We start from the raw sequence: 26952 nt of genomic DNA, 5'->3' as shown, positions 1-26952 counted from the left end.
CTAAAAATAGACCCAGAAACAAATATTGTTATGCATTCTAAGGCATATTGGTTTCAAATGTTAACTAAGGTTAATGAAGATCCTTTGAACCCCTGGATATTTGCCTGCCTCTGCATTATCAGTTTTTTAATTTGCTTTTCGAATAGTTTTTCTCCCTCTTTGAATCACAAAAACAGGGATTGCAGTGACAGTATGGATAGGAGTCTCCATTGTGTTGTGTGGCACTATCACTGTGCCCTATGGGATAGACATTGAACAGACCTAGCAACTCAAGACTGGGCATCCATGAGGTGTTGTGGACCATCAACAGCTGAATTATACTCTTCACAGTCTGCAAACTCGTGGCATATCCCCGACTCTACCATTACCACCAAACCAGGAGATCAACCCTGGTTCAATGAAGAATGCAGGAGGGCATGTCGGGAGCAATACCAGGCATACCTAAAAATGGGTTGTCAGCCTACAAAACGTCCATGCCACACAGCATAGACAGCAGGTGATAGACACAGCTATGTGATTCCACAACCAACACTCAGATCTACGCTCTGAAGTCCTGCCACATCCACCCGTGAATGGTGGTGGACAATTAGGCAGCCCTCTGGAGGAGTCGAGCACATCACTGCAAAAGATAAGGCTGAAACATTCACAACCGTTTTTAGGCAGAAGTGCCAAGTGGATGATCCATCTCTGCCTCCTCTGGAGATCTCCAGCATCACCGTCGCCTGTCTTCAGCCAATTTGGTTCACTTCACATGATATCAAGAAATTGCTGAAGGCACTGGATACTGCGAAGGCTATGGATTCTGACAGCATTATGGCAATAGTACTGGAGGCTTCTGCTCCAATTTGCCGGGCTCCGAGCCAAGCTATTCCAGTGCAGCTATAACACTGGTATTGTGTAACTTTGCTTAGGTATGGCCTGTGCACAAGAAACAGGATAAATCCAACTTTTCCAATTACCACCCCATCAGTCTACTCTTGATGGAAGGGGTCAACAACAGTGTTGTTAGGTGACACTTGCTTAGCAATAACCTGCTTACTGACGCCCAGTTTGGGTATCAATCAGCTCCTGACCTCATTACAGCCTTGGTTCAAACATGGACAAAAGAGCTGAATTTCAGAGGTAGGGTGAAAGTGATTGCCCTTGACATCAAGCCAGCATTTGACCAAATGTGGCACCAAGAAGCCCTAGCAAAATTGGAATCAAGGGCAAAATCCTCTGCTGGTTAGAATCAAACCGGAAGCAATTCATGTCCAAATTCAGCAAGACCTGGGGAGTATCCAGCTTGGACTGATAAATGGTAAGTAAAATGCGCATTACGCAATGCCTGGCAATGACCTTCTCCAATAAGAGAGAATCTAACCATCACTCCTTGACATTGTGGTATTACCATAGCTAAATCCCTACCATCATCATCCTAATTGACCAGAAACTGAACTAAGCCAGCCATATAAATGCTGTGGCTACAGGAGCAGGTTAAGGCTAGGATTCCTGTGGTAAGTAACCCACTTCCCTGATTCCCCAAAGCCTGCCCACCATCTACAAGGCACAAGTCAGGAGTGTGATGGAATACTCTCCACTTGCCTAGATGAGCGCAGTTCCATCAACACTCAAGAAGCTCAACATCATCCAGGACAAAGCAGCCTACTTGATTGGCATCCCCTGCACAAACATCCAATCCCTCCATCACGAGTGCACAGTCACAGCCGTCTGTATCATTTACAAGATGCATAAACTCACCAAAGCTTCTTAGGCACCACCTTCCAGACCCACGACCACCACCATCTATAAGGACAAGGGCAGCAGATTTGTGGGAACAACGTCACCTGGAAATTCCCCTCCACGTCACTCGCCATCCTGACCTGGAAATATATCGCCATTCCTTCTCGTCGCTGGGTCAAAATCCTTGGACTCCCTCCCTAACAGCACTGGGTGTACCTACACCACAGGGTCTGCAGTGGTTCAAGAAGACAGCTCACCACCACCTTCGCGAGGGTAATTCAGGATGGGCAATAAATGCTGGCCTCGCCAGTGACACCCACATCCCACAAATGAATGCCTTTTTTTAAATTCCCTGTGTCCTCTACACCTTGGCCATTGTCCACTTGTTATCTGGAGAGTATGCGTGGGCTATTTTGATTACCACAGCTGCCACCCATTCACAAATACACTTAGAACAAGAGTTGCTGTGTAATAATTGATGAGCTGGCAGCCAGACTACATTGCTGCAAGATCATCAAAAGACGAAAGAAACAGGTTGGGAGTTCATTTTTATTTTAAACACAGAGCTGTCCTTGGAACACAATGTCCTTCCAAAAACAGTGATGAAAGCAAATTCCAAAATCGGTATGTGGATCAAATTTGAAAAAGGAAAAGTTTCAAAAGTACAGAAAGAGAGGGCTAAATGGATAGCTTTTCAGAGAAGCACAATGGGTCAAATGATCATCAGTGCTGAAAAATTCTGAAGTTGGGTGCAATTAACTTTTTTTTGTCATCCTAATCCCAAAATACTGAGCCTGATCAAGAAGCGTATGTTCTAGGTTGACACTTCGGTGCGGCGATGACTTGGATGAAACCACGCTGGCAGCATCAGCCTACACGGAATAAAGAATCACCTGGAACTATGCAAATAGATCGGATTTTTCCTGCTGTTCTAAAGTCCCTCACCCAAGCCAAAGCAAGCACTTGGAGATTTATTCACACACGTGCCTACATAGTTTTCAAGTGATTACAGTTCAAAAGGTCGAGTGGTTCAAGTTTTTAGGTGTCCAGATCACCAACAACCTGTCCTGCCCCCCCCCTCCATGCCAACACTATAGTTAAGAAAGCCCACCAACGCTTCTACTTTCTCAGAAGACTAAGGAAATTTGGCATGTCCGCTACAACTCTCTCCAACTTTTACAGATGCACCATAGAAAGCATTCTTTCTGGTTGTATCACAGCCTGGTATGGCTCCTGCTCTGCCCAAGACCGCAAGGAACTACAAAAGGTTGCGAATGTAGCCCAATCCATCATGCAGATCAGCCTCCCATCCATTGACTCTGTCTACACTTCCAGCTGCCAGCATAATTAAGGACCCCACACACCCCTTACATTCTCTCTTCCACCTTTTTCCGTCGGGGAAAAAAATACAAAAGTCTGAGGTCATGTACCAACTGACTCGAGAACAGCTTCTTCCATGCTGCCATCAGACTTTTGAACGGACCTACCTTGCATTAAGTTGATCTTTCTCTACACCCTAGCTATGACTGTAACACTACATTCTTCACTCTTTCCTTTCCTTCTCGATGAACGGTATGCTTTGCATTGTGCACAAGAAACAGCACTTTTCACTGTATGCTAATACATGTGACAATAATAAATCAAATCAAAGTAATTCTCATAAAGCATTTGAAGTCATCCTCAAATGCATGCTGGTTTGTTCGGACCTGAATTGTGAAACCTTTAAGAAAACTGCCACAATAGTATTTATTTTTCCATGTCGGCTGTGCTATGAGACCTCCTTGTTTATGCTTGTTGGATTCCTTTAATGCAGCTTTTTCAATATCTTTGTTGCAGATGACTGTGAAAGAGCAGCAAGAGTGGAAGATTCCTCCATGCATATCAAACTGGAAGAACGCAAAGGTAAAGACTTGGACCTTTTTTTTTTGCAGTCAATTTTTTTTTTAAATCTATAGTGTAGCCATCAGTTTAATTATAATAAAATGTTCACTTTACCAGCACCAATAATCCAGATAATCATTTAAAATAATTCAGGCTGTATTATTAGTTTAGTAAAATAAAAATCTCCTGATTTAGTTCAATGCAAAACAATGTTGTGTGCTGCAAGTAATATGATTATTGATGAAGATTTAGACGGTTAACTTAAAAGCTTCATTTTAATATGAATTTGAGCTCTGACGAAGGGTCATCTGGACTCGAAACGTTGGCTCTATTCTCCACCCATGCTGTCAGACCTGCTGAGATTTTCCAGCGTTTTTCTGTTTTTGTTTCAGATTCCAGCATCTGCAGTATTTTGCATTTATTTCAATATGTATCTCCTGAGGATGTGTTCAGGATGTTAAACACTGGTGATGACAATTGAAGCTTGCACTTGGAGAGACTTTTCTGCAATTGGCTTCAAGTTTGGATAAAATTTACGCAGTTGGTGTTCTACAAACTGAACTGGCGAATAATCTGGCAAAGTGCATGACAGAATTACGGAATACCACAGTGCAGAAGAGGCCCTTCGGCCCATCGAGTCTGCGCCAACGCATGAAATGCCCTGACCTGCCCACCTAATCCCACTTGGCCCATAGCCTTGAATATTATGGCGTGCCAAGTACTAATCCAGGTACTTTTAAAGGATGTGAGGCATCCCATCACCACCACCCTCCAGGCAGTGCATTCCAGACCGTCACCACCCTCTGAGTAAAAAGGTTTTTCCTCAAATCCCCCCCTAAACCTCCCAGCCCTCACTTTTAAATTGTGTCCCCTCGTTTATTTATCCTTGGAATGATTCATAAAACTGATGACTGGCTTTTAAGAGGGTGGAAAAGTAGGAGTCCTGTTTGAAAGGTGATAGTGCTTCTCGGGCCATGTGACCGCTTACTTCCTTGCAGCAGTCACGGCCGTCTCTGTTTCCTTCAATTTCTCACTTCATCTGAGCCGATCTCTCCCTGAGCTTAGCAATCCACCGCCTCTGGTTTAGGCTGATCTCAGCAGAACGCTGCGCGTGAGACGCACAGTTGGATGACCCGACTCAATTAGCGAGAAGTGGAACTCCACCACTGTCCGTGGAAATCCGAACCTTGGCATATCTGCTTACCTCAGGAAATTTGTCGGAAGGGGCTGGTGGTTTGTAAGCTCTGAAAATTTGATGCATTTCTCAACTGAATATGCCCCTGGGAGTGCATTCTTGTTATTATGTTCAAATAGTATTGCATGAATGCTCCTGAATCTGCTGAAATGTGATCTCATGCAAAGGAAGTTGGGCATAACAATTCATTGAAATATTGAACCAGGGCTTCAATAATTGACCCTTAATTATCAAAAAAAATTGAATTATTCGCAAACTCTAATATTTTGACGAGTTTTATCATTCAGCGAACAGAAGCTATTTCCTGCAAGCTGTATGTGCAACACTTGTATTCCAATATTTTATCATCATTCTCAGCATTATCTGGTACATTTGGACGCAACTGTAAAAATACAATCAACTCAGTTTTGTGTTTCTTCAAGTGTCACTTAACAATTTGGTTGGGCCTGAGTGGGATTGTTGTCGGTGCAGACTTGATGGGCCAAATGGTCTCCTTCTGCACTCTAGGGATTCTATGATTCTGAGAGTAGTATTTTTTTTTCAATAGGCCAAGAGGCTTAACTCTTAGTGAAGAGGACAGCACGGTGGCACAGTGGTTAGCACTGCTGCCTCACGGTGCCAGGGACCCGGGTTCAATTCCCGGCTTGGGTCACTGTCTGTGTGGAGCTTGCACGTTCTCCCTGTGTCTGCATGGGTTTCCTCCGGGTGCTCCGGTTTCCTCCCACGGCCCAAAGATGCGTGGGTTAGGTGGATTGGCCATGCTAAATTTCTCCTTCGTGTTAGGGGGACTAGCTGGGTTATTGCATGGGGATAGCACTAGGGTGGGATTGTGCTTTGTACAGACTTGATGGGCCGAATGGCCTCCTTCTGCATTGTAGGGATTCTTTGGATTCTAAGTTTACACTGCTGATCAACTGGAATGCAGAATTTCAAGAGAAACTATTCAATTCTTCTCAAAAGCCCACAGTCTTGGAGGATCTCATTAACATATCATGAGAGTCAAAAATTAAGATTCCTGGGCTCCTAATTCAGACTGTCAGTGCCTGCATTTCCAATTCTCATTTTAGAAAAAATCTTTTGTGCTGTCCTTCTATTTTCTGACTGAGATGCCGGATTCACATTTGTACAGTTCTTTATTGTATGCCTGTTGTGTTTTCCAGGGTTACACAATTCCACTGGACAAGCGTCTTGCTGCCGATGGCCGAGGGCTTCAAACAGTTCACATCAATGAGAACTTTGCTAAGCTTGCAGAGGCTCTCTACATTGCAGACAGAAAGGTAATTTTTCTTGAGCTACCGAAACGTTGCGAGGTGCAGCCTGGTTTCTGAGTGATCTTCTGTTTGCTCCTGTTCATGTTTGACCTCATTGAGGTCACCAGAAGCAATTCTGCTCCCTAACTGACCCGTGTTGTGCACATAGGCACGTGAGGCTGTAGAGATGCGAGCACAGGTTGAAAGGAAAATGGCTCAGAAGGAGAAAGAGAAGAAGGAAGAGAAGCTCCGAGAATTGGCTCAGATTGCCAGGGAGAGGAGAGCTGGTATCAAGACACACATAGAGAAAGGTATGAGATATTTGTGAAGGAAAGTCTGTATTTGCATTATGCCTGAATATACCTCTATTTCATACACATTGAATTACTTTTATGTACAGTAGCTTGTGTTGAAAGCAGTTTATGAACATGCCAAAACATTTCTGAGACAAACCAACCTCGATGTAACAAATTCATATTCTATTAGTTTCTTACAAAATTGTTGGTTACCACATATTCTTTCAAGGTTTAAACCCTTAAACAGACCTATGATTTTGGGGTTGCGGGGGAGGGAAGTGAGTGCAACTTTAAAAATAAAATTAACTCCATTTTAGTTTTCTTCCAATGCCATCCTTGGAGAAGAGAGCACTTGGACAAGCTGTTCCCAAGCTGCTGCTGTCTTTCAAAACCAGGATGTGCAGAACAGTGGATTGTATTTATCATTACCAATTTTTTCTCCATCTCAAAAATGTTCTGTTCTGACCTCTGTTTAGTGTGGCCCACAATAGCACTGCAATTCAGATCAAGTTCTGTAATGATGACCAATTTGCACCCACGTCCCATGACTGCAATGCATCGTGATAGCAATTCACAGAATCCCTACAGTGCAGAAGGAGGCCATTCGGCCCATCAAGTCTGCACTGACAATAATCCCACCCCAGGCCCTATTCCCCACAACCCACACATTTACCCCACTAATCCCTCTAACCTACACATCCCGAGACACTCGGGGGGGGGGGGGGGGGGGCAATTTAGCATGACCAATCAACCTGACCCGCACACCTTTGGACTGTGGGAGGAAACTCATGCACACATGAGGAGAATATCCCAAACTCCGCACAGACAGTGACCCGAGACTGGAATTGAACCCGGGTCCCTGGAGCTGTGAGGCAGCAGTGCTAACCACTGCGCCACCGTGCCGCCCCATTGGCTGCAATGGTGTGTTAGCTGATTTGTAAATAAGGCACTCTGTACAAATGCTTAAGGACATGACACCGAAAATGACCGCATGATGCATGGGCGGCACGGTAGCACAGTGGTTAGCACTGCTGCTTCACAGCCTCAGGGACCTGGGTTCAATTACCGGCTTGGGTGACTGTGGAGTTTGCACATTCTCCTCGTGTCTGCGTGGGTTTCCTCCGGGTGCTCCGGTTTCCTCCCACAGTCCAAAGATGTGCAGGTTAGGTTGATTGGCCATGCTAAAAATTGCTCCTTAGTGTCCTGAGATGCATAGGTTAGAGGGATTAGTGGGTAAATATGTAGGGATATGGGGTAGGGCCTGGGTAGGATTGTGGTCAGTGCAGACTCGATGGGCCAAATGGCCTCTTTCTGCACTGTAGGGTTTCTATGAACAAGCCTGTGCTATCTTAATCGGCCTTGTTTTATTTCTAATTTGAAGACTTTCTCTAACTCTGTTAATTTATATCTCTGTACCAATGAGAGTATATCCAGAATTCAGAAGTCTGATCTTCAGAATTTACAAGCAGAATGGTTAGCCTCTATCTGTTTTTTTAAAAAACCACCTCCTGCAGTTTATTTTTACAAGTTATGTGACGCGGTTCCTTTTTTCTAAAGAGGAAAATGAAACCAGAGAGCGGGATGACATTCGAATGGCAAAGAGAAAAGAGCGACAGAACGAACGCAATCTAGCCCGGGCAGCCCCGGATAAGAGGTACATAACAACTTGAGGAATCTTTGAGAAATATCACTTTGAGTGGTTGGATCAGTGCATGCCATATAAAAGTAACATTGTGAAAGCCTCATCTCAGTATCTTTGGCTTAGAACTTGTCGCTTTTTAGCAAAAACTTACAATGCATTACATAGCACCTTGCACGTCCTCAGAACATCCCTAAACGCTTCAGTCAAGGACTTGCTTTTAATGTGTTGTCACTGCTGCTTTGCAGAGAAATGCAGTCAATTTGCACATAGCAAGGTCTCACAATGACAAGTTAATCTTTTTGATGCTGATGTTTTGAGGGATGAACATTGGCCAACAGATCAGGAGCAGACGCTTGCTCTTTAGAATACTGAGGTGATCTATTTACTTGTCGAACAGGTCAAAGTCAATGCTTCATTTGAAAGATAGCACTTCTAATAATATTCCTTCAGCATTGTAGAGTTGGTGTGAATTATGTGCACAAGAATGGGCTTTGAACCCACAATACTCTGGCTTCGAGGGGTACAGTGTTACTACTGAGCAAAAGGCGACATTAGAAAAAGTTGTTTGAAGCAATGCAAGTTTATCCTTCAAGCCAATTGGTATAATCATGGATAGGTTTAACCTAATATTTTACAATTCAGTTGAATGAAGTTCAGCATATTTCAGAAATTCTTAATGGAGAGTGAAATTTTCTAACATCCTCTACCCTGCAATAAGAATTTTGGTGCTGATTTCACAGTGCCGGTTGAGTTCTGCTGTGTAAGCAATTCTACTTTAATTATCAGGACCAAGCTGCAAAGGGATCAGGACCGAGACATCAGTGAACTGATTGCTTTGGGTGTACCAAATCAACGTGCAGCAACTGAAATACAGTATGACCAAAGACTTTTCAACCAGAACAAGGTAAACTAAAATGGCAATTACAGAAGAATGTGGCCAGATTTGATTTATTATTGTCACATGTATTATCATACAGTGAAAAGTATTATTTCTTGCGCGCTATACAGACAAAACATACCGTTCATAGAGAAGGAAATGAGAGAGTGCAGAATGTAGTGTTACAGTCATAGCTAGGATGTAGAGAAAAATCAACTTAATGCGAGGTAGGTCCATTCAAATCTGATGGCAGCAGGGAAGAAGCTGTTCTTGAGTCGGTTGGTACGTGAGCTCAGACTTTTGTATCTTTTTCCCAATGGAAGAGGTGGAAGAGAGAATGTCCAAGGTGTGTGGGGTCCTTAATTATGCTGGCTGCTTTTCCGAGGCAGAGGGAAGTGTGAAGTGTAGACAGTCAATGGATGGCTGGTTTGCGTGATGGATTGGGCTACATTCCCGATCTTTTGTAGATCCTTGGGCAGAGCAGGAGCCCATACCAAGCTGTGATACAACCAGAAAGAATGCTTTCTATGGTGCATCTGTAAAAGCTGGTGATTTATGCAGTTGTGTGCCTTCCTCAGTGTGGGGTTGTTCAGGGAGTTACCTGGCACTTACTCATTTTCCCCAATTGGCCAAGTTTCTCTTCGGCTTTACACCGTGCCATCAAATGGATCATAGTTTGAATTAGCTATTCAACTTAGCAAATATGAAACATAGTCCAAAGAACCTGTGAAGAGTCATTTCCTCCTGACTTGACATGGCCACAAACCTTGCTCCCTCACCACCCATTCCATCCCTCTTCTTGGCAACTTTCTGACGCTGAATCGGATTGTTCACAGCCTAGGTGTCATATTTGACCCTGTGATTAGCTTTCAACCACATAGCCATGCAGTTGCTGAAACTATCAGTTTTCATCCTTCTCCGTCCCTGCCTCAGCTCCTGCTGCTGAAATCCTCAACCTTGCCTTTGTTACCTCCAGATTTCCTGGAACACAATCCTGGTTGGCCTCCTACATTCCACTCTCTAAATTGTAAGTCATCCAAAATTCTGCTGCCCATGTTCTAACTCGGATCCATACCATTTACCCATCACTCCTGTGCTCACTGACCTACTGTGGGTCCTGGTTAAATAACACCTTCATTTTAAAATTCTCATTCTTGTTTTCAAATCCCTCCATGGTCCAACCCCTACGCATCTCTGTAATCTCCAGCCTCTCAGCCCTCAGAGATATCTTTTGTCCCTCTAATTCCAGCCTCCTGTACTCCCCTGATTTTGATTGCTCTACCATTGGTGACCAGGAAAAATGCTCCAAACTTAATCCACATTTCAGATGCATAACATTTCACACAACCACCATTAGTGCCATTAGTCTTACCCCTTTTCCATTACAAAAGGATGACTGTGAAATAGGAGGGTTGAAGCTCCTCTTTAATGTACTGTTTTGTTCCCATTGTCGTGCAGTTATGCTTTAATTTAAAATAGTCTTATTATCGTGTGTATCTCTCCTGTCACCTTTTTCCTTAACTTAAGCTGTAACTCAGTTCTCTGATGCAGGTTTCAAAGGAGTTGGATATATATTTGAAAGTGATATATTTAGAGGGCTATGGAGATAGGGCTGGAGAATGAGGCTAGCTGGGTAGCTCTTTCGGGAGCCGGTGCCGACACGATGGGTCTCTCTCTGTGCTGTAAAATTCCATGATTCTGATCAATAGTGTCTCTGCTTCATGTCTCAGTGAAAAGATATGACCTAAACACATCACTGAACAGTTCTGGTACAATTACTCCTGACTTGTTTTCTAATGTTTTGGCTATATAGTAATAAGACGTGTTGAGTACTGGAATGTTCCTCAATCTCTCTCAATTCCACCCTTTAGCTTTCTTTTCATCATTCACCAGAACTCTTGTTGTCTTGATTCTTGATTAGCCCACTTGAGTACTGTGTACAATTCTGATTTTAAGCTTCAAAAACATTTCCAAAGGTGATACCAGAACTTAAGTTGTAACTATCAGGAGAGATTGAACGAGGTGGGGCTCTGTAACCTAATCAAGGTCTTTAAAATTATGAAGGGCTTTGATACTGTAGGCATAGAAAAAATAAGTTTCCCATTAATGGGGAAAGTCCAACGCTAGGGGCCTTAACCATAAGATGGTCATTAGTAAATCCAATCGGGAATTCAGGAGAAACTTCTTTACCCAGATGAGGGTACCGCATGATGAGGCAAGTAGCATAGATAAATATATTAAAATAAAAGCAAAATACTGTGGATGTTGGAACCTGAAACAAAAATGGAAAATGCTGGAAAAACTCAGCAGATGTGGCAGCATCTGGAGGGGGAAAAAAATTAAAGTTAACGTTTCGAGTCTATGAATCTTGAGATAAATATCTTGTTGGGGTTAGATGAAAAATGATGGGGAGACCCCAAAGCCTATTACTGTTCTGTGAATTCTACATATTAAGGAGTCACCCTTGATCCCAGAGAGGCCAACATGCATTTGTAATCTCCTGTATAAATCAGGCAATTTTATTTTTTTGCTTGAGACCTCAAGGGCAGTAAGCATTGTAAAATATTCCCACATAAGATAAATTTGGATAAACCCCTTAATGGGACAAGACAACTTTTATTTTGGCAGTTTGTGTTTCCTCTGCTGTAACTGCAGCTTTAATTCAGCGTGGTCTATTTTTAATCAGTTCCGTTTTCAGGTTCAAACTGAATCTGGCAAAGATTAGTGAATTAGGTAAAGCCAAAACTGCATTATTTAAAAATCCACAAGACAAGGAACAACTTCATTAATTCAGTTAAAAATTAGCAAATACCATTAAGTCTTGTTTTATGTTGCCAGGGTATGGACAGTGGCTTCGCAGGAGGAGAGGATGAGCGTTACGCTGTTTATGATGAGCCCTGGAGAACTGGCAAAGATATGGCCCAAAATGTGTACAGGCCAAACAAGAATGCTGATAAAGACACTTATGGTGATGATTTAGACACGCTTATGAAAAATAGTCGGTGAGTTTGGTTTTATTTTAAACTTCTAGAGTTTGTATCATCTTTCATTCCGTTCAGGTTTACTGGTAGTCTGTCTAGCTTCGGCGAACACTCACAAGTAGGATTGTCCACCTAAGAAACTCAATGTTATTGGACATGGGTTTTGTAGATCCCTGCGTAGCTGATGAGCCCGACCCTGGAGCCACATCTTTGACCACACACTCAGCAGATGTTTCTGGGAGGTGTGTTCAGTCCTTGGACTCCAGATCGTTGGTGTTTCTTCTTTCTCGGGCTCCTTTTCTGGGCCTCCTCTTGCCGTTGGGTGTCCTGAAAGAATTGTGTTGCTTCAAATTAGGAGATTCCTCCAAGTAGGTCTCCTGAAAGAATTGTGTTGCTTCAAATTAGGAGATTCCTCCAAGTAGGTCTCTTCTTCAGGGTGTCTTTGAAGTGCTTACATTGTCATCCTCGTGTTAAGGAACCTTCCTAGAGCTGGGCAAAGATGCTTTGATGTGGCAGTCGGGACTCTGACATCCTAAGCACGTGGCCAGTCCAGTGGGGTTGGTTTCGGATGATCATGGCCTCAATTGAAAGAATCACATTCTGCTCCTTTTCAGCCCAGCTGCTGAGATCTGGTTTCAGAGCAGCACTGACTGGTCTTAACCCAGGCTGAATGCCTGCTATGAGCTGTGCAGAGAAGCTTATGATACTGTCAAAATAGTCTGTTTACCTCTGGAAACAAGTTTCTCACTCGTCTAAATGCTGTGTAATAGAAATTATTTTTAAACCCCTCCATTTTCTAGTACTCTTCTTCACTTAGTATTTTGTTGATCTTCATCCCGTGAAGATCATCAAATGAGATCCCTTTCCTTGACCTATTCAGGTTTTTAGTGGGGATATTTTCTGTAACTGTCATCTAAAGATATACATAGTGTGATTACATCCAATTTTATATATTTGAGCCAAATGAAGTTGCTAGAAACCACTGTTGCATTTGGTTGGACTCTCATGGTTGTTATTTAGTGGAATATTCTTAGAGGTATAAGGATCTGCCATGACTCTTTTTAATTTTATCTATTTAAATATTTACTCCCTTTCATCCTAGCACTCTAGTCGAGTCGGTTATGTGCTAGTTGGATACCTCTGACGGGGGTGGAAATATTTGTCAGATGGTAGTGATGTCTAGATTTAAATATAAACAATTGCATTTTTGCTTAGGTTTGTCCCCGACCGAGAATTCTCTGGCACAGACCGCAGACAGCGTCGTGATGGCCCTGTTCAATTTGAGAGAGATGAAGAAGATCCCTTTGGTCTGGACAAGTTCTTAGAGGAAGCCAAGCAGCATGGTGGTTCAAAGAGGCCTGAAAGCAGTCGCTCAAAAGAATATGAACATGAGGGAAAGAAGCGAAGAAAGGAATAGATGGACTGTTTATGTAGTATAGCCTTGTGTTTATAGCACAAGACAGTATCCTTGCTATTTGTTTCTGCACGGATGTACTGAATATCATGATGGAACACAATCTTGGGAAACTCTAAGAGTCTTCTAATAGGAGTTCTATGTATAGAGATGCTTCTGTAAAGTTAAATTCAGTCTGGCCACTTTTCTAATTAACAAAAGAGGGTATACACCCTAGTTCTGCAAGACTATTTTATAAAAAAAAAAGCAAAAAGTCAAAGAAGTGTTTAAATCACCATCTTTAATTTACTTAGGACAAAACAGCTTTAACTATACCCTCCATGTTCAGTGTCAATTTGCTGATTCAGTGACTTTATTTGGTCTGCGCCCTTGAAACAATTTTCTGTTTCTCTGAACTTGAAGCTGTGAAAAGAATAAATTTTTAATGAGTTATCCAATTTCTACTTCGCTTTAATGTAATACCAACATTATCCCCATGGAATGTGTTGCTGTAAATTGTATTATTAAAACTCAACAAAATGTGGCCAGGTTAGTTGACTTTTATTTACCTCCTTTAAATGCTAACCAGATGTTTGGGTAAGCAGACAGCACTCGGCTGTGGATGAAATTGGCTTTTATATCATAGGTTGCGCTGGATGGTGCCACTGTTTGGTAATGCACTTCTGTTCACTTTTAATAAAACAAAAAACTTCCTTGTGCCTTTGAGACTTATATTTTGTATTGCTATCAAGGAGGATGGAAATTTTCACTTAGCCACAGTTCAGAGCACATGCATGACCTGTCTAGCAGTTAAACACAGTAAAGTTTCTTCTATTCTGCCCAATCTCAGGTGCCTTGCACTGCAACTCAGTGAAGCTTGTTAATTTTTCCCCAGACTAAACACCCTGTGGTTTCTCAATGGCAGCTGTTCTGTACAAAACACTAGCCAGGGAAAAACTCAAAATGAGACCAAATAAAATAAGCCCAAGCCACTTTTAACTTATCTGGATCGAATTTGATTACAGCAATGTTACTTCTTGGTAAACCCATAAATTTGAGCACTGGTTTAAAACTACCTTTGCCCCTTCAAGGAGGTGTGGTTCCTTCTGCAGTGCATTCTGAAGCCCTTCTTCTGTATTGAAGCCAACCCAACAGAATCCTCTATGAAATCCAGTCTCTTTGTCCTGCAATACAGAAGTTGTGTAGTGCTGAACATTACAAATTTCAAGTTATTGACAATTCCAGAACATTCATTAATCCAATAATCAGGGTACCATATATTTAACATCAGTTTATTTTTGTTACTGATGTTCCGATGGTTCACCTCAGTTCAGGAAATGTAAGTGGTTGGGAACAAAGAGGTAACTTCATGAGATACTGTGTGTATAGCCACCAATGTAGCTAAGTGTACTGTTGTAGCGTATTATAATCCTTGCAAGTTAGTAAATATTATTCAGTGATCACAATATGACAGGATTATTCTTTGCTGGTTTGCATATTTTTTTCTCAATATACCAAATTGAAAATATACACCAATGAGGACTGGTGTTCCAAGTTACTCTTCTCAGAAACCCTTGCATTTAACTTCAGCAGGGTCCTTAACATGAACAAGATGAATCTTTATGACATTAGTAATGGTGACCATGAAATTTTATTAGTTTTAAAATTCCAGATTTATTTAAATAATAGAATTTAAATTCCCCAGCTGCATCGGGGGAATCTGAATTGGAGTCTTCAAATCATTGCTGCAGGTCTCTGGATTATTCATTGTCTCATAACCACTGTTAGTCCCTCTCTCCTTCTTGACTGGAATACTGGAGCACAGAAATGTATTCAGCCCATCAGGCCTGCATAAGTGTTTATTCTATCTAACATCTCACTCCCTCACCATATAAAACTTTCATTCTTTGTCCTTTTCATCAACTTTGAAAATAATATTACTTTATCGAGTGGAAAACCTCACATCCTAACATGCAAGTATGTTTTTCTGACCCTTTTAGTCATTATCTTAAATCTGTGCCTGTCATGTGGTCTCCAGGAATCAAGGAATATGAGGAGTGAGCAGGAAAGTTGAGTTGAAACAGATCAGGCAGGATTGTTTCAAAGGCAGAGATGGCCATAAGGTCTAATCCTGCTACTTTTGTTTCATAAGAACCTGCCATTATAATCCTGCACAGCTATGAAAACCTCAATCATTATTCAAGATTCTCACAATTATAAGCCCTTATCCCTCGTAACATTCCATTTCCTTTATGCTTTCTAATTTCATAGCATCATAGAATCCTAGAATGGTTACTGCCCGGAAGGAAGCTATTTGGCCCTTCACATCCGTACCATTTCTCAAAGGGCAACTCAGCTAGTTGCATTTCCCAGTCCTTTCCCCTAGCCCTGCAGGTGCTTATTCAATTCCTGTCAGGTGGGGGTTCAGTTTAGCTCAGTTGGCTGGACGGCTGGTTTGTGATGCCAACAATGCGGGTTCAATTTTCATACCTGCTGAGGTTATTCATGAAGGCCCGCCTTCTTAATCTTGTCCCCTCGCCTGAGGTGGTGATCCTCAGGTTAAATCACCACGAGTCATCACTCCCCCTCAAAGGGGAGAGCAGTCTATGGTCATGAGCTATGCAAGTCTAAATAAACCACATCCACTGGTTCTCCCTGGTCCTAATAATGTAGTAAGACTTGTGGACTCCATCCAGAAACAGAATAATCTCATCCACGGCATACAAAGGAATTTCTAATTTACATTTATTATAACAGAGCAAAAACAAAAATCCAGCTAATTAAATACTCACGAATGGAAGAAGACATTTCTTTACTAATCCAAACTGTCCAAAATATTCTTTGATTTCTTCTGCAAAGATACAGAGGGGCATATTTCATCTTAATCTTCTAAACATTCAAAGACTAATTAAATGTAAATCACACTTACAATAAAACATAGGAAATAAGAGTAGACAATATGACCCTCAAGCCTGCTCTGCCATTCAAAACTGTAATGGATCTATTTCAACTCCCATTTTCCCACTAGCACCCCACATCCATTGATTCTCAGGTCAAATATCCATCCCAGCCTTCCTCGAGTGTTCTTAATGTACAATGCATTCACAACCCCCTGGACAAAGAAAATTTCCTCATCTCAATCAACGTTATTAGATGCCCTTACCCTGAGGCTCTACCCAGATTTCCTCAATTTCCCAGCTAAGGGGTGAAACTACCTCTCAGTTTCTACCCTGCCAATCTTTTTGACTGAACAATTAAACTAAGTCAAATTAACTAAGGGACAAGCTCAAAATTTCAATTCTATCACTTCTCATCGTTGAAACTCCTGAGAACATTGGCTCAGTTTACTCAACTGTTCATCAAAAGGACAACTCTCTCATCCCAAGAACCAACTAGTGAACCTTTGCTCTACTGCCTCCAAGGCAAATACCACTATACTCTTTAATTTTTGAAACAATAACTGCACACAGTATTCCAGGTATGGTCTGGGCAAAGTGCTGTACAACTGTAGCAAGACTCTTATTCTTGTACTCCAATTGACTTAATGAAGGCCAACATACCATTTGCCTTCCCAATTGATTGCTGTAATTGCGTGCTAAATTTCTGTGTTCCTTGTATGTGACAAGTAACATTCGTACCACACAAGTTCCAAGCAATAAATCCCCAACAAGAGAGATTTTAACATCTCCAATGATATAACATTACCATCACTGAATTCCCCACTTTCAACATCCTAGAGGGGTTACAATTAACCAGAAATTTACTGGATCAACCATAGAAATACTATGATTCACTCCGGTTCAAAACTATTTTGCTTTTCTATTTTTACTGCCAAAGTGAATAACCTCACTCTGCCCCACATTATATGCCATCTGCCACCTTATTGCCCACTCACTTAACCTGTCTACATTTCTTTGCAGATTCTGTGTCCTCCTCACAAAGCCAGGTGAGATTGTAAGTTGTACCAACAAACATAGATACATTACTTGCAGTCTCTGTCTAAATCACTTGTATAAATTGTAAATATCTGAGGATCCAGCAGATCATTGCAGAATTCCACTAGTCACATCCTGCCAACCTGTTTATCCCTATTCCTCCCATTCATTAACCAATCTATCCATGTTAATATATTACACCAAATCCATGAGCCCATATCGTGCATATTAACCTTGTTAATATGGGAAGGGCCGTGGATGTCGTCTGTATGGATTTTAGTAGGGCGTTTGACAAGGTCCCTCATGACAGGCTGGTGCAAAAGGTTAAACCTCACAGGATAAAAGGTGAGCTAGCTCGATGGGTGGAGAACTGGCTTGGCCATAGAAGACGGAGGGTGGCAGTGAAGAGGTCTTTTTCCGGTTGGAGGTCTGTGACTAATGGTGTTCCACAGGGCTCTGTACTGGGACCTCTGCTGTTTGTGATATATATATATATATATATATATATAAATGATTTGGAGGAGGATGTGGCTGAGGTGATCAGTAAGTTTGTGGATGACACAGGGATTGCTGGAGTTGCGGATAGTGATGAACATTGTCAGAGAATACAGCAGGAGATAGGCTGGAACGTTGGGCAGAGAAATGGCAGATGGAATTTAATCCAGACAAATGCGAAGCGATACATTTTGGTAGATATAATGTAAGGGGGAGCTATACAATAAATGGCAGAACCATCAGGAGTATAGACACACAGAGGGACCTGGGTGTACAAGTCCACAGATCCTTAAAGGTGGCAGCACAGGTGGAGAGGGTGGTCAAGAAGGCATATGGCATGCTTGCCTTTATTGGACGGGGCATAGAATATAAAAGTTGGCATTTCATGTTGCAGCTGTATAGAACGATGGTTAGGTCACATTTGGAATACTGCGTCCAGTCGCCACACTACCAGAAGGACATGGAAGCTTTGGAGAGAGTTCAGAGGAGGTTTACCAGGATGTTGCCTGGTATGGAGGGTCTTAGCTATGAGGAGAGATTGGGTAAACTGGGGTTGTTCTCCCTGGAAAGACGGAGGATGAGGGGCGACCTAATAAAGGTGTATAAAATTATGAAGTAAGAAGTTTAACAACACCAGGTTAAAGTCCAACAGGTTTATTTGGTAGCAAAAGCCACACAAGCTTTCGAGGCTCTGAGCCCCTTCTTCAGGTGAGTGGGAATTCTGTTCACAAACAGAACTTATAAGACACAGACTCAATTTACATGAATAATGGTTGGAATGCGCATTCCAACCATTATTCATGTAAATTGAGTCTGTGTCTTATAAGTTCTGTTTGTGAACAGAATTCCCACTCACCTGAAGAAGGGGCTCAGAGCCTCGAAAGCTTGTGTGGCTTTTGCTACCAAATAAACCTGTTGGACTTTAACCTGGTGTTGTTAAACTTCTTACTGTGTTTACCCCAGTCCAACGCCGGCATCTCCACATTAAAATTATGAAGGGCAGAGATAGAGTGAACAGTGGGAAGCTTTTTCCCAGGTTGGAGGTGACAAACACAAGGGGTCACGGGTTCAAGGGTGAGGGGGGCAAGGTTCAACACAGATGTCAGGGGGACGTATTTTACACAGAGGGTGGTGGGGGCCTGGAATGCACTGCCAAGCAAGGTGATTTGAGGCGGACACGCTGGGATCGTTTAAGATTTATCTAGATAACCGCATGAACAGACTGGGAATAGAGGGATACAAAAGAATGGTCTAGTGGGCACATGAGCAACGCAGGCTTGGAGGGCCGAAGGACCTGTTCCTGTGCTGTATTGTTATTTGTTCTTTGTGTGGCACCATTTTGAATGTCTTTTCAAGTCCAAGTCTACCATCTTTATTAGTTGTCTTTTATAAATTACATCCTCAAAGAAGTCTGATAAATTTGTCAAAAACGATTTCCCTTTCTGAAAACCATACTGCCTTGTCTGATTAGCCTATGATTTTCCAAGTTTATTGTTAAGTTTTCCTTAATAATGGATTTCAACATTTTCCAAACTAATGTCAGGTTAACTGTCCTGTTTTTGTTGTTTTCAAACTCTTGAAAAGCTGTCACATTTGTTAACCTCCAATCACTGGGAGCATTCTAGAATCTAAAGGATTTGGGAAAATCATAATCACTGCATCCATTATTTCTGCAGCTCCCTCTTTCATAACCCTACCTCCTTTCGAACACTGAAGCAGTCAATGTCCATATTCAGCAAAATCTGGACAATATTCAGACTTGGGCTGTGACAAGTAACATTCGTACCACACAAGTTCCAAGCAATAAATCCCCAACAAGAGAGATTTTAACATCTCCGATGACATAACATTACTAAATTCCCTACTTTCAACATCCTAGGGGGGTTACAATTAACCAGAAATTTACTGGACCAACCATAGAAATACTATGGCTACCAGAACAGGTCAGAGGCTGGGAATTCTGCCTCTGGGTCAAAGTCCTGGATCTCCTGTCCTAACGGCAGTGAGTTTACTTATTAGTGTCACAAGTAGGCTTACATTAAGACCGCAATGAAGCCACTGTGAAAATCCCCCAGTCGCCACACTTCGGTACCTGCCCAGGCACAGAGAATTTAGTACGGCCTATGCACCCAACCAGCACATCCCCCAGACTTCAAGAGGATACCAGAGCATCCGAAAGAAACCCACACAGACATAGGGAGAACGCGCAGACTGCACATAGATGGCGACCCAAGCCAGGAACCGAACCCAGGTCCCTGGCACTGTGAGGCAGCAGTGCCAACCACTGTGCCACCGTGCCACCTGTAGTGTTCCTACAACACATGGACTACAACAATACAAGAAGGTAGCACTTTCTGTCCTTGATGTGTGCATTTTATTCCGTAAGGGTTCATCATCCAGCGTGGAATCCACCATTAACTGGCTGTTTCCTGCATCCCACCGTAACACTCCCCCCTCGGGCAGCATGTGGCCAGCACTGCTGCCCCATAGCGCCAGCGACCCAGGCCCAACTCTCGGCCCGAGCCACTGTCTGTGCAGAGTCCGCACCCTCTCCCCGTGTCAGCGCGGGCCTCCACCACACGCTCCAGCCTCCCCCCCTCCACTGTCTGAAAGGTGCATCGACCATGCCAAACACTCCCCCGAAACAGGCATCAGAGCGCAGCGACCAGGGGACCCCACAACACCCCGCTGCAGCATTAATGCAGGCCTACTTGTGACACGATTGAATAAACTTTAAACTTTGTCAACATCCTGGGGGTTACCATTAACTAGAAATTGACTGGACCAGCCATAGAAATACTGTGACCATCAGGACAGGTCAGAGGCTGGGAATTCTGCCTGCAGGTCATAAATCCTGGATCTCCCTTCCTAACAGCAGCGAGTGTTCCTACAACACATGGACTGGAGCAGTTCAAGAAGGCAGCACTTTCTGTCCTTGATGTGCATTTTATTCCGTAAGGATTGGTGATTCACGTGGAAACTGCAATTAACTGGCTGTTTCAAAATAATTTCCCCATCAGGACAGGCCCCTATAATTAAAAGGTGGGGGGGGGCACTGCAAGAAATAAGATGAGAGATCACAACAGCAGGTTGTAGTCCCACGAAACTCATCTTCAAACTCCGTGGCCTGGGCCTCGGCACCTTCCTCTGCGACTGGATCCTGAACTTCCTAACTCACAGACCACAATCAGTAAGGATAGGCAACAACACCACCTCCACAATCATCCTTAACACCGGTGCCCCACAAGGCTGTGTTCTCAGCCCCCTACTAAACTCCTTATACACTTATGACTGCATGGCCAAATTCCCCTCCAACTCGATTTTCAGGTTTGCTGATGACACTACCGTAGTGGGTCAGATCTCAAACAATGATGAGGCAGAGTACAGGAATGACATAGAGAATCATTCTTGTGGCAACAATAATCTCTCCCTCAATGTCAACAAAACGAAGGAGATTGTCATCGACTTCAGGAAGCGTAAAGGAGAACATGCCCCTGTCTACATCAATGGGGATGAAGTAGAAAGGGTCGAGAGCTTCAAGTTTTTAGGTGTCCAGATCACCAACCTATCATGGTCCCCCCATGCCGATACTATAGTTAAGAAAGCCCACCAACGTCTCTACTTTCTCAGAAGACGAAAGAAATTTGGCATGTCAGCTACGACTCTCACCAACTTTTACAGATGCACCATAGAAAGCATTCTTTCTGGTTGTATCACAGCTTGGTATGGTTCCTGCTCTGCCCAAGACCACAAGGCACTACAATAGGTCGTGAATGTAGCCCAAGCCATCACACAAACCAGCCTCCCATCCATTGACTCTGTCTACACTTCCCACTGCCTTGGAAAAGCAGCCAGCATAATTAAGGACCCCACCCACTCCGGACATTCTCTTTCTTCTTCCTTCGGGAAAAAGATACAGAAGTCTGAGGTCATGTACCAACCGACTCAAGAACAGCTTCTTCCCTGCTGCTGTCAGACTTTTGAACGGACCTTCCTTGCATTAAGTTGATCTTTCTCTACACCTAACTATGTAACACTACATTCTGCACTCTCTCGTTTTCTTCTCTACAAACGGTATTTTTGTCTTTATAACGCGCAAGAAACAATACTTTTCACTGGATGTTAATATATGTGACAATAATAAATCAAATCAAATTTCATAGAATCCCTACAGCGCAGGAGGAAGCCATTCAGCCCATCGAGTCTGCACTGACCACAATCCCACCCAGGCCCTATTCCTGTAACCCCACATATTTACCCTGTTAATCCGCCTGACAGTAAGGGGCAATTTAGCATGGCCAATCCACCTCACCTGCACATCTCTGGACTGTGGGGGAAACCGGAGGAAACCCACGCAGACACAGGGAGAACTCCACACAGACAATGACCTGAGGCTGGAACTGAATCTGGGTCCCTGGTGCTACGAGGCAGTAGTGCTAACCACTGTGCCACCCCAAAATTTATTTTGAGATCACAAGCTTTTCGAGCACTGCTCCTTAATCAGGTGGAGCCATTACCATCAAGACAGAGGAGCAGCGCACTGAAAGCTTGTGATTTCAAATAAACCTGTTGGACTATAACCTGGAGTGGCGAGTCCTTTCATCTTGTCCACCCCAGTCCAACACCAGCATCTCCACATCACTGCAATAAACAAACATTGGGGGGTGGGAGTGCGGATGGGGAGAGGAGACAAAAATCAGAAAATGCTGTTAAATCTCAGCAGGTCTGACAGCATCTGCAGAGAGAGAATAGAGCCAACGTTTTGAATCTATATGATTCTTCATCAAGTGGAGGTAGGTGGGGAGAGGGGAGACACTCACTGCAATAAATAAAGAGTGGGGGGGGCGGGGGGAGGAGACACGCTCACTGCTGGTCAGGGATGGGAGAGACACTCACTGCTGGCCAGGGATGGGGATGAGACACACACTCACTGCTGGCCAGGGACTGGGGATGGGGATGAGAGACACACTCACTGCTGGTCAGGGATGGGGATGGTGATGAGGCACGCTCACTGCTGACCGGGAATGGGGATGAGACACACACTCACTGCTGGCCAGGGATGGGGATGAGAGAGACATTCACTGCTGGCCAGGGATGGGGATGAGAGAGACATTCACTGCTGGCCAGGGATGGGGATGGGAGAGACACTCACTGCTGGCCAGGGATGGGGATGAGAGAGACACCCACTGCTGGCCAGGGATAGGGATGAGAGAGGCACTCACTGCTGGCCAGGAATGGGGATGAGAGACACACTCTGCTGGCCAGGGATGAGGCTGAGACACACACTCACTGCTGGCCGGAGATGGGGATGAGAGAGACATTCACTGCTGGCCAGGGATGGGGATGAGAGAGACATTCACTGCTGGCCAGGGATGGGAGAGACACTCACTGCTGGTCAGGGATGGGGATGGGAGAGACACTCACTGTTGGCCAGGGATAGGGATGAGAGAGGCACTCACTGCTGGCCAGGAATGGGGATGAGAGACACACTCTGCTGGCCAGGGATGAGGCTGAGACATACACTCACTGCTAGCTAGGGACTGGGGATGGGGGTGAGACACACACTCACTGCTGTCCAGGGATGGGGATGGGAGAGACACTCACTGCTGGCGAGGGATGGGGGTGAGAGAGACACTCACTGCTGGCGAGGGACTGGAGGGGCGGGGGGAGAGAGTCACTCACTGCCGGCCAGGGTCCAGGGCACCCGCGACACGAAGATCTCGAAGCTCTTTCTGGAAGGAGCCGCCGCCATCTTGTAACGGCCGCCGGCCCCGCGCGCTGACCTCTGACCTAACGGCTGAGCCAATTTTGTTTTTTTTAAAAAAAGGGACTGCGAAAAATTGGGGCCGAAGGGCGAGTGTCGGTCCCGCGGGGGGGGGGGGGGGGGAATGTTAAAACCGAAACTGTGATGGCTGTGAGGCGGCAGTTGTTGTTGTAGTAGCAGCAGCATGGCGGCTGCCCTCCTGGAGCAAGGGGAAGACGCCTTCAGGAGGCTCTTCAAATATTACAAGAGGCGCCAACCCCCACCAGACCTCTCGGGCGGGATCGTCGACTTCTCCAGAGCTCAGCAGAACTGTAAAGTAGGTGCTTGAACTCGGGGAGCCTGCATTATTGTTAATATGGTCAAGACCCCCCCCCCCCTCCAAAACGTGAAACAAACTTGTCTTCTTTCACTACTTGGGTCACTGGGGGTGGGGGGGGTGAGGAAGTTGTTTCAAGTTTATTAGTAGGCTTACATTACACTGCAGTGAAGTTACTATGAAATTCACCTGGTCGCCACACTCCAGCGCCTGTTCGGGTACATTAAGGGAGAATTTAGCATAGCCAATGCACCTAACCAGCACGTCTTTCGGACTGTGGCAGGAAACTGGAGCACCTGAAGGAAACCCACGCAGACACACGGAGAGAACGTGCAGACAGTGACCCAAGCTGGGAATCGAACCCGGGTCCCTGGCACTGAAAGACAGCAGCGCTAACTAACCACTGTGCTGCCCACAATGGGCATGTCGGTAAAGGTTTTCTTTCCCTTTGTTGCCTTCCAGTCTTTGGGGAATTTTCACAGGAGGTACACAGCATGAATGCAGTGGATGGTCATGTTGATTTACAAAGTTCAACAGATTTTCCTTAAAGGAAACACAAACAGAAAATGCTGCAATATCTCAGCAGGTCTTTCAGCATCTGTGGAGAGAGAAACACACAGAAATTGCTGGAAAATCTCAGCAGGTCTGGCAGCATCTGTGGAGAGAGAAACACACAGAAATTGCTGCAAAATCTCAGCAGGTCTGGCAATATCTGTGGATAGAGAAACACAGAAAATGCTGGAAAATCTCAGCAGGTCTGGCAGACTGTGGAGAGAGAAACAGCTAACATTTTGCGTCTGCTGTCATCTAGACTTGAAATGTTAGCTCTGTTCTCTCTCCACAGATGCTGTCAAGACCTACTGAGATTTTCCAGCATTTCCTGTTTTTGTTTCTGTTTCAAGCAGCATCCACAGTAATTTTCTTTTATCTTAGAGCTGATGTTTAGCTCTGTTCTCTCCACAAATACTGTCAGGACCTGCTGAGATTTTCCAGCATTTCCTGTTTATGTTTCAAATTCCAGCATCTGCAGTAATTTGTCTTTTTCCTTAAATGAATCCTGAGAGGGCATGGAGATTTATTGCTGTGGAAGATTGTTCAAGTCGTTGGTTGTTTTTTGGGAATGAGAAAAGGGGTTAGCAAAGGAAGCATTTTGGGGCGTATGCAGTTGGAGTTGCTGGTTTGAACCCTTTGAATTTGGTCACTATTGGGCTTAAAGTAATTAAAATATTTAAATGTTTTAACAATCCCAGCTGAAACTGCTGGGCAGTCAGGTCCCAGAATGGAACCCGGGCTCGATAGATCATAACTTTTATTTTTTTCTTTAGAGACATGGATAAGCAGAGTCACAGGATTGTCATTTAACTTCCAACAAAAAAACTAAACATTTATTAAACGTGAAAACATTGACTATAGTACTCCTTCACCCCACCTATATCTTCACAGATTTTTAAGAATAACACAAGTTACAAAATATCTTGTACTAAAATGTTCTCGGTATATACACAGTCCATGTAAGCCAACAGAGGTTAGATGCGCCACACTCTGAAACCAAGTGACAGGTGTCACCCAATACAAATTCTGTGGATTTCTCATCAAATTCCCCAGATGCTTGTCATATGGTGAGCCAACTAGTCTCACTGGAACTCTGACTTCCACATGAGTGTTTCCAAACTCCCCTATTGAAAAACACACCTTAGAATCTTCTCCCAAACAAAGTTTTCTCTCAGGTGCTTTCACCAAGGATTGATTTCCAGGATTTCAGTCTCTCCCTCTTCAGTATTCCTTTGCCTTGGATTGCCATCTTCATTGAAGCTTCCAGACAGTCTCCCAGGTACCAACCATGCCAACAGTACACTACTGTTTCACAGGCTGCATTAAGGTGTTGCCAACCTTAGGATTACTTCAGCCATCTGGCTTCTCGCTAGCCAAGGCTGTTTGAGGGCAAATCCACATTTGGCATGTGGGAGTCTTTTCAGGGGCAGTTGATCAGAGTGCAGGACAGGCATGTGCCTATGAAAAGGAAGGACAGGAAAGGCATGATTCAGGAACCGTGGATAACCAGGGAAGTTGTGAGTCTAGTCAAAAAGAAAAAGGATGCATACAAGAGGTCTAGGCAACTAAAAACAGATGAAGCATTTGAAGAATACAGGGAAAGTAGAAAAGAGCTAAAACAGGGAATTAGGAGGGCAAAAGGGGGTCACGAAATGTCCTTGGCAGATAGGATTAAGGAGAATCCCAAGGCATTTTATACATACATTAGGAACAAGAGGGTAGCAAGAGAAAGAGTTGGTTCACTTAAGGACAAAGGAGAGAAATTATGTGTCGAACCCCCAAAGGAGGTGGGTGAGATCCTTAATGAGCACTTTGCATCAGTATTCACAAAGGAGAGGGACACGTCAATTGATAGTGTCTCGGAGGGGTTTGTAAACCCTTTATAACAAGTCATCATTATGAGGGAGGAATTGTTAAGTGAATTAAAAAACATTAAGGTAGACAAATCACCAGAGCCAGATGGCATCTATCCCAGGTTACTGAGGGAGACAAGAGATGATATTGCTGGGCCTCTAACAGAAATCTTTGTTTCTTCATTGGCCACTGGTGAGGTGCCAGAGGATTGGAGGATAGCCAATGTTGTCCCGTTATTTAAGAAGGGTAGCAGGGATAACCCAGGTAATTATAGGCCAGTGAGCTTGACGTCAGTGATTGTGAAATTGTTGGAGAAGATTCTTAGGAATAGGATCTATACACATTTGGAACTGAATGGTCCTGTTAGTGACAGACAGCATGGTTTTGTACGAGGGAGGTCATGTCTCACTAATCTAATTGAGTTTTTTGTGGAGGTGACAAAAATGATTGCTATGGGAAGGGCAATGGATGTTGTCTACATGGACTTTAGTAAAGCATTTGACGAGGTCCCTCATGGCAGGCTGGTGCAAAAGATTAAATCTCACGGGATCAGGGGTGCACTAGCTAGATGGATTCAGAACTGGCTTGGCCATAGAAGATAGAGGGTAGCGGTGGAAGGGTGTTTTTCTGAATGGAGGTCTGTAACTAGTGGTGTTCTGCAGGGATCAGTGCTGGGACCTCTGCTGTTTGTAATATATATAAGTTACTTGGAAGAAAACGTACTGGCCTGATTTAACAAGTTTGCAGATGATACTAAGATTGGCGGAGTTGTGCATAGTGGTGAAGAGTGTCAGAGAAT

The 26952-nt window shown here is 43.8% G+C and overlaps 3 protein-coding genes across 3 annotated transcripts in view; 2 read left to right on the top strand and 1 right to left on the bottom strand.

Annotated features, from left to right (window-relative positions):
* snw1 (SNW domain containing 1) overlaps positions 1-13950 on the top strand; it is a 34712-nt gene extending 20762 nt beyond the window's left edge. The window contains exons 8-14 of the mRNA XM_078234381.1: positions 3559-3624; positions 5959-6075; positions 6218-6359; positions 7902-7998; positions 8773-8890; positions 11702-11865; positions 13060-13950. Coding sequence (XP_078090507.1) covers positions 3559-3624; positions 5959-6075; positions 6218-6359; positions 7902-7998; positions 8773-8890; positions 11702-11865; positions 13060-13261 — 906 coding nt within the window. The 3' untranslated portion in view covers positions 13262-13950. The remainder of the gene's footprint in view (positions 1-3558; positions 3625-5958; positions 6076-6217; positions 6360-7901; positions 7999-8772; positions 8891-11701; positions 11866-13059) is intronic.
* Positions 13523-23617, bottom strand: slirp (SRA stem-loop interacting RNA binding protein). Its single transcript, XM_078234386.1, has 4 exons — positions 23350-23617; positions 16030-16088; positions 14314-14421; positions 13523-13660 (listed from the first exon to the last, which is right to left on the bottom strand). The coding sequence occupies exons 1-4, from the start codon at positions 23615-23617 to the stop codon at positions 13589-13591; spliced, it is 507 nt and encodes a 168-aa protein (XP_078090512.1). The 3' UTR covers positions 13523-13588.
* Positions 23616-26952, top strand: part of alkbh1 (alkB homolog 1, histone H2A dioxygenase) — a 41676-nt gene continuing 38339 nt past the window's right edge. The window contains exon 1 of the mRNA XM_078234385.1: positions 23616-23747. Within this exon, the coding sequence (XP_078090511.1) occupies positions 23616-23747 (132 nt within the window). The remainder of the gene's footprint in view (positions 23748-26952) is intronic.

This window comes from Mustelus asterias, chromosome 18, assembly GCF_964213995.1.
Source record: "Mustelus asterias chromosome 18, sMusAst1.hap1.1, whole genome shotgun sequence".
Classification (NCBI taxonomy): Eukaryota; Metazoa; Chordata; class Chondrichthyes; order Carcharhiniformes; family Triakidae; genus Mustelus; species Mustelus asterias.
The sequence above is the reverse complement of the archived record's forward strand: the minus strand, read 5'-3'. Positions and strand labels throughout refer to the sequence as shown.

What these genes read in the sequence shown, in the direction of transcription:
- slirp (XM_078234386.1), bottom strand. Translation starts at nt 23,617, where the DNA reads ATGCTGCTGCTACTACAACAACAACTGCCGCCTCACAGCCATCACAGT. An exon ending in GCCCTGGACCCTGGCCGGCA is followed by an intron (nt 16,089 to 23,349) that starts GTGAGTGACTCT and finishes GTATCTTTGCAG; the next exon opens with AAGAAATCAAAGAATATTTT. An exon ending in ACCTCCTTGAAGGGGCAAAG is followed by an intron (nt 13,661 to 14,313) that starts GTAGTTTTAAAC and finishes TTCTTTTCACAG; the next exon opens with CTTCAAGTTCAGAGAAACAG.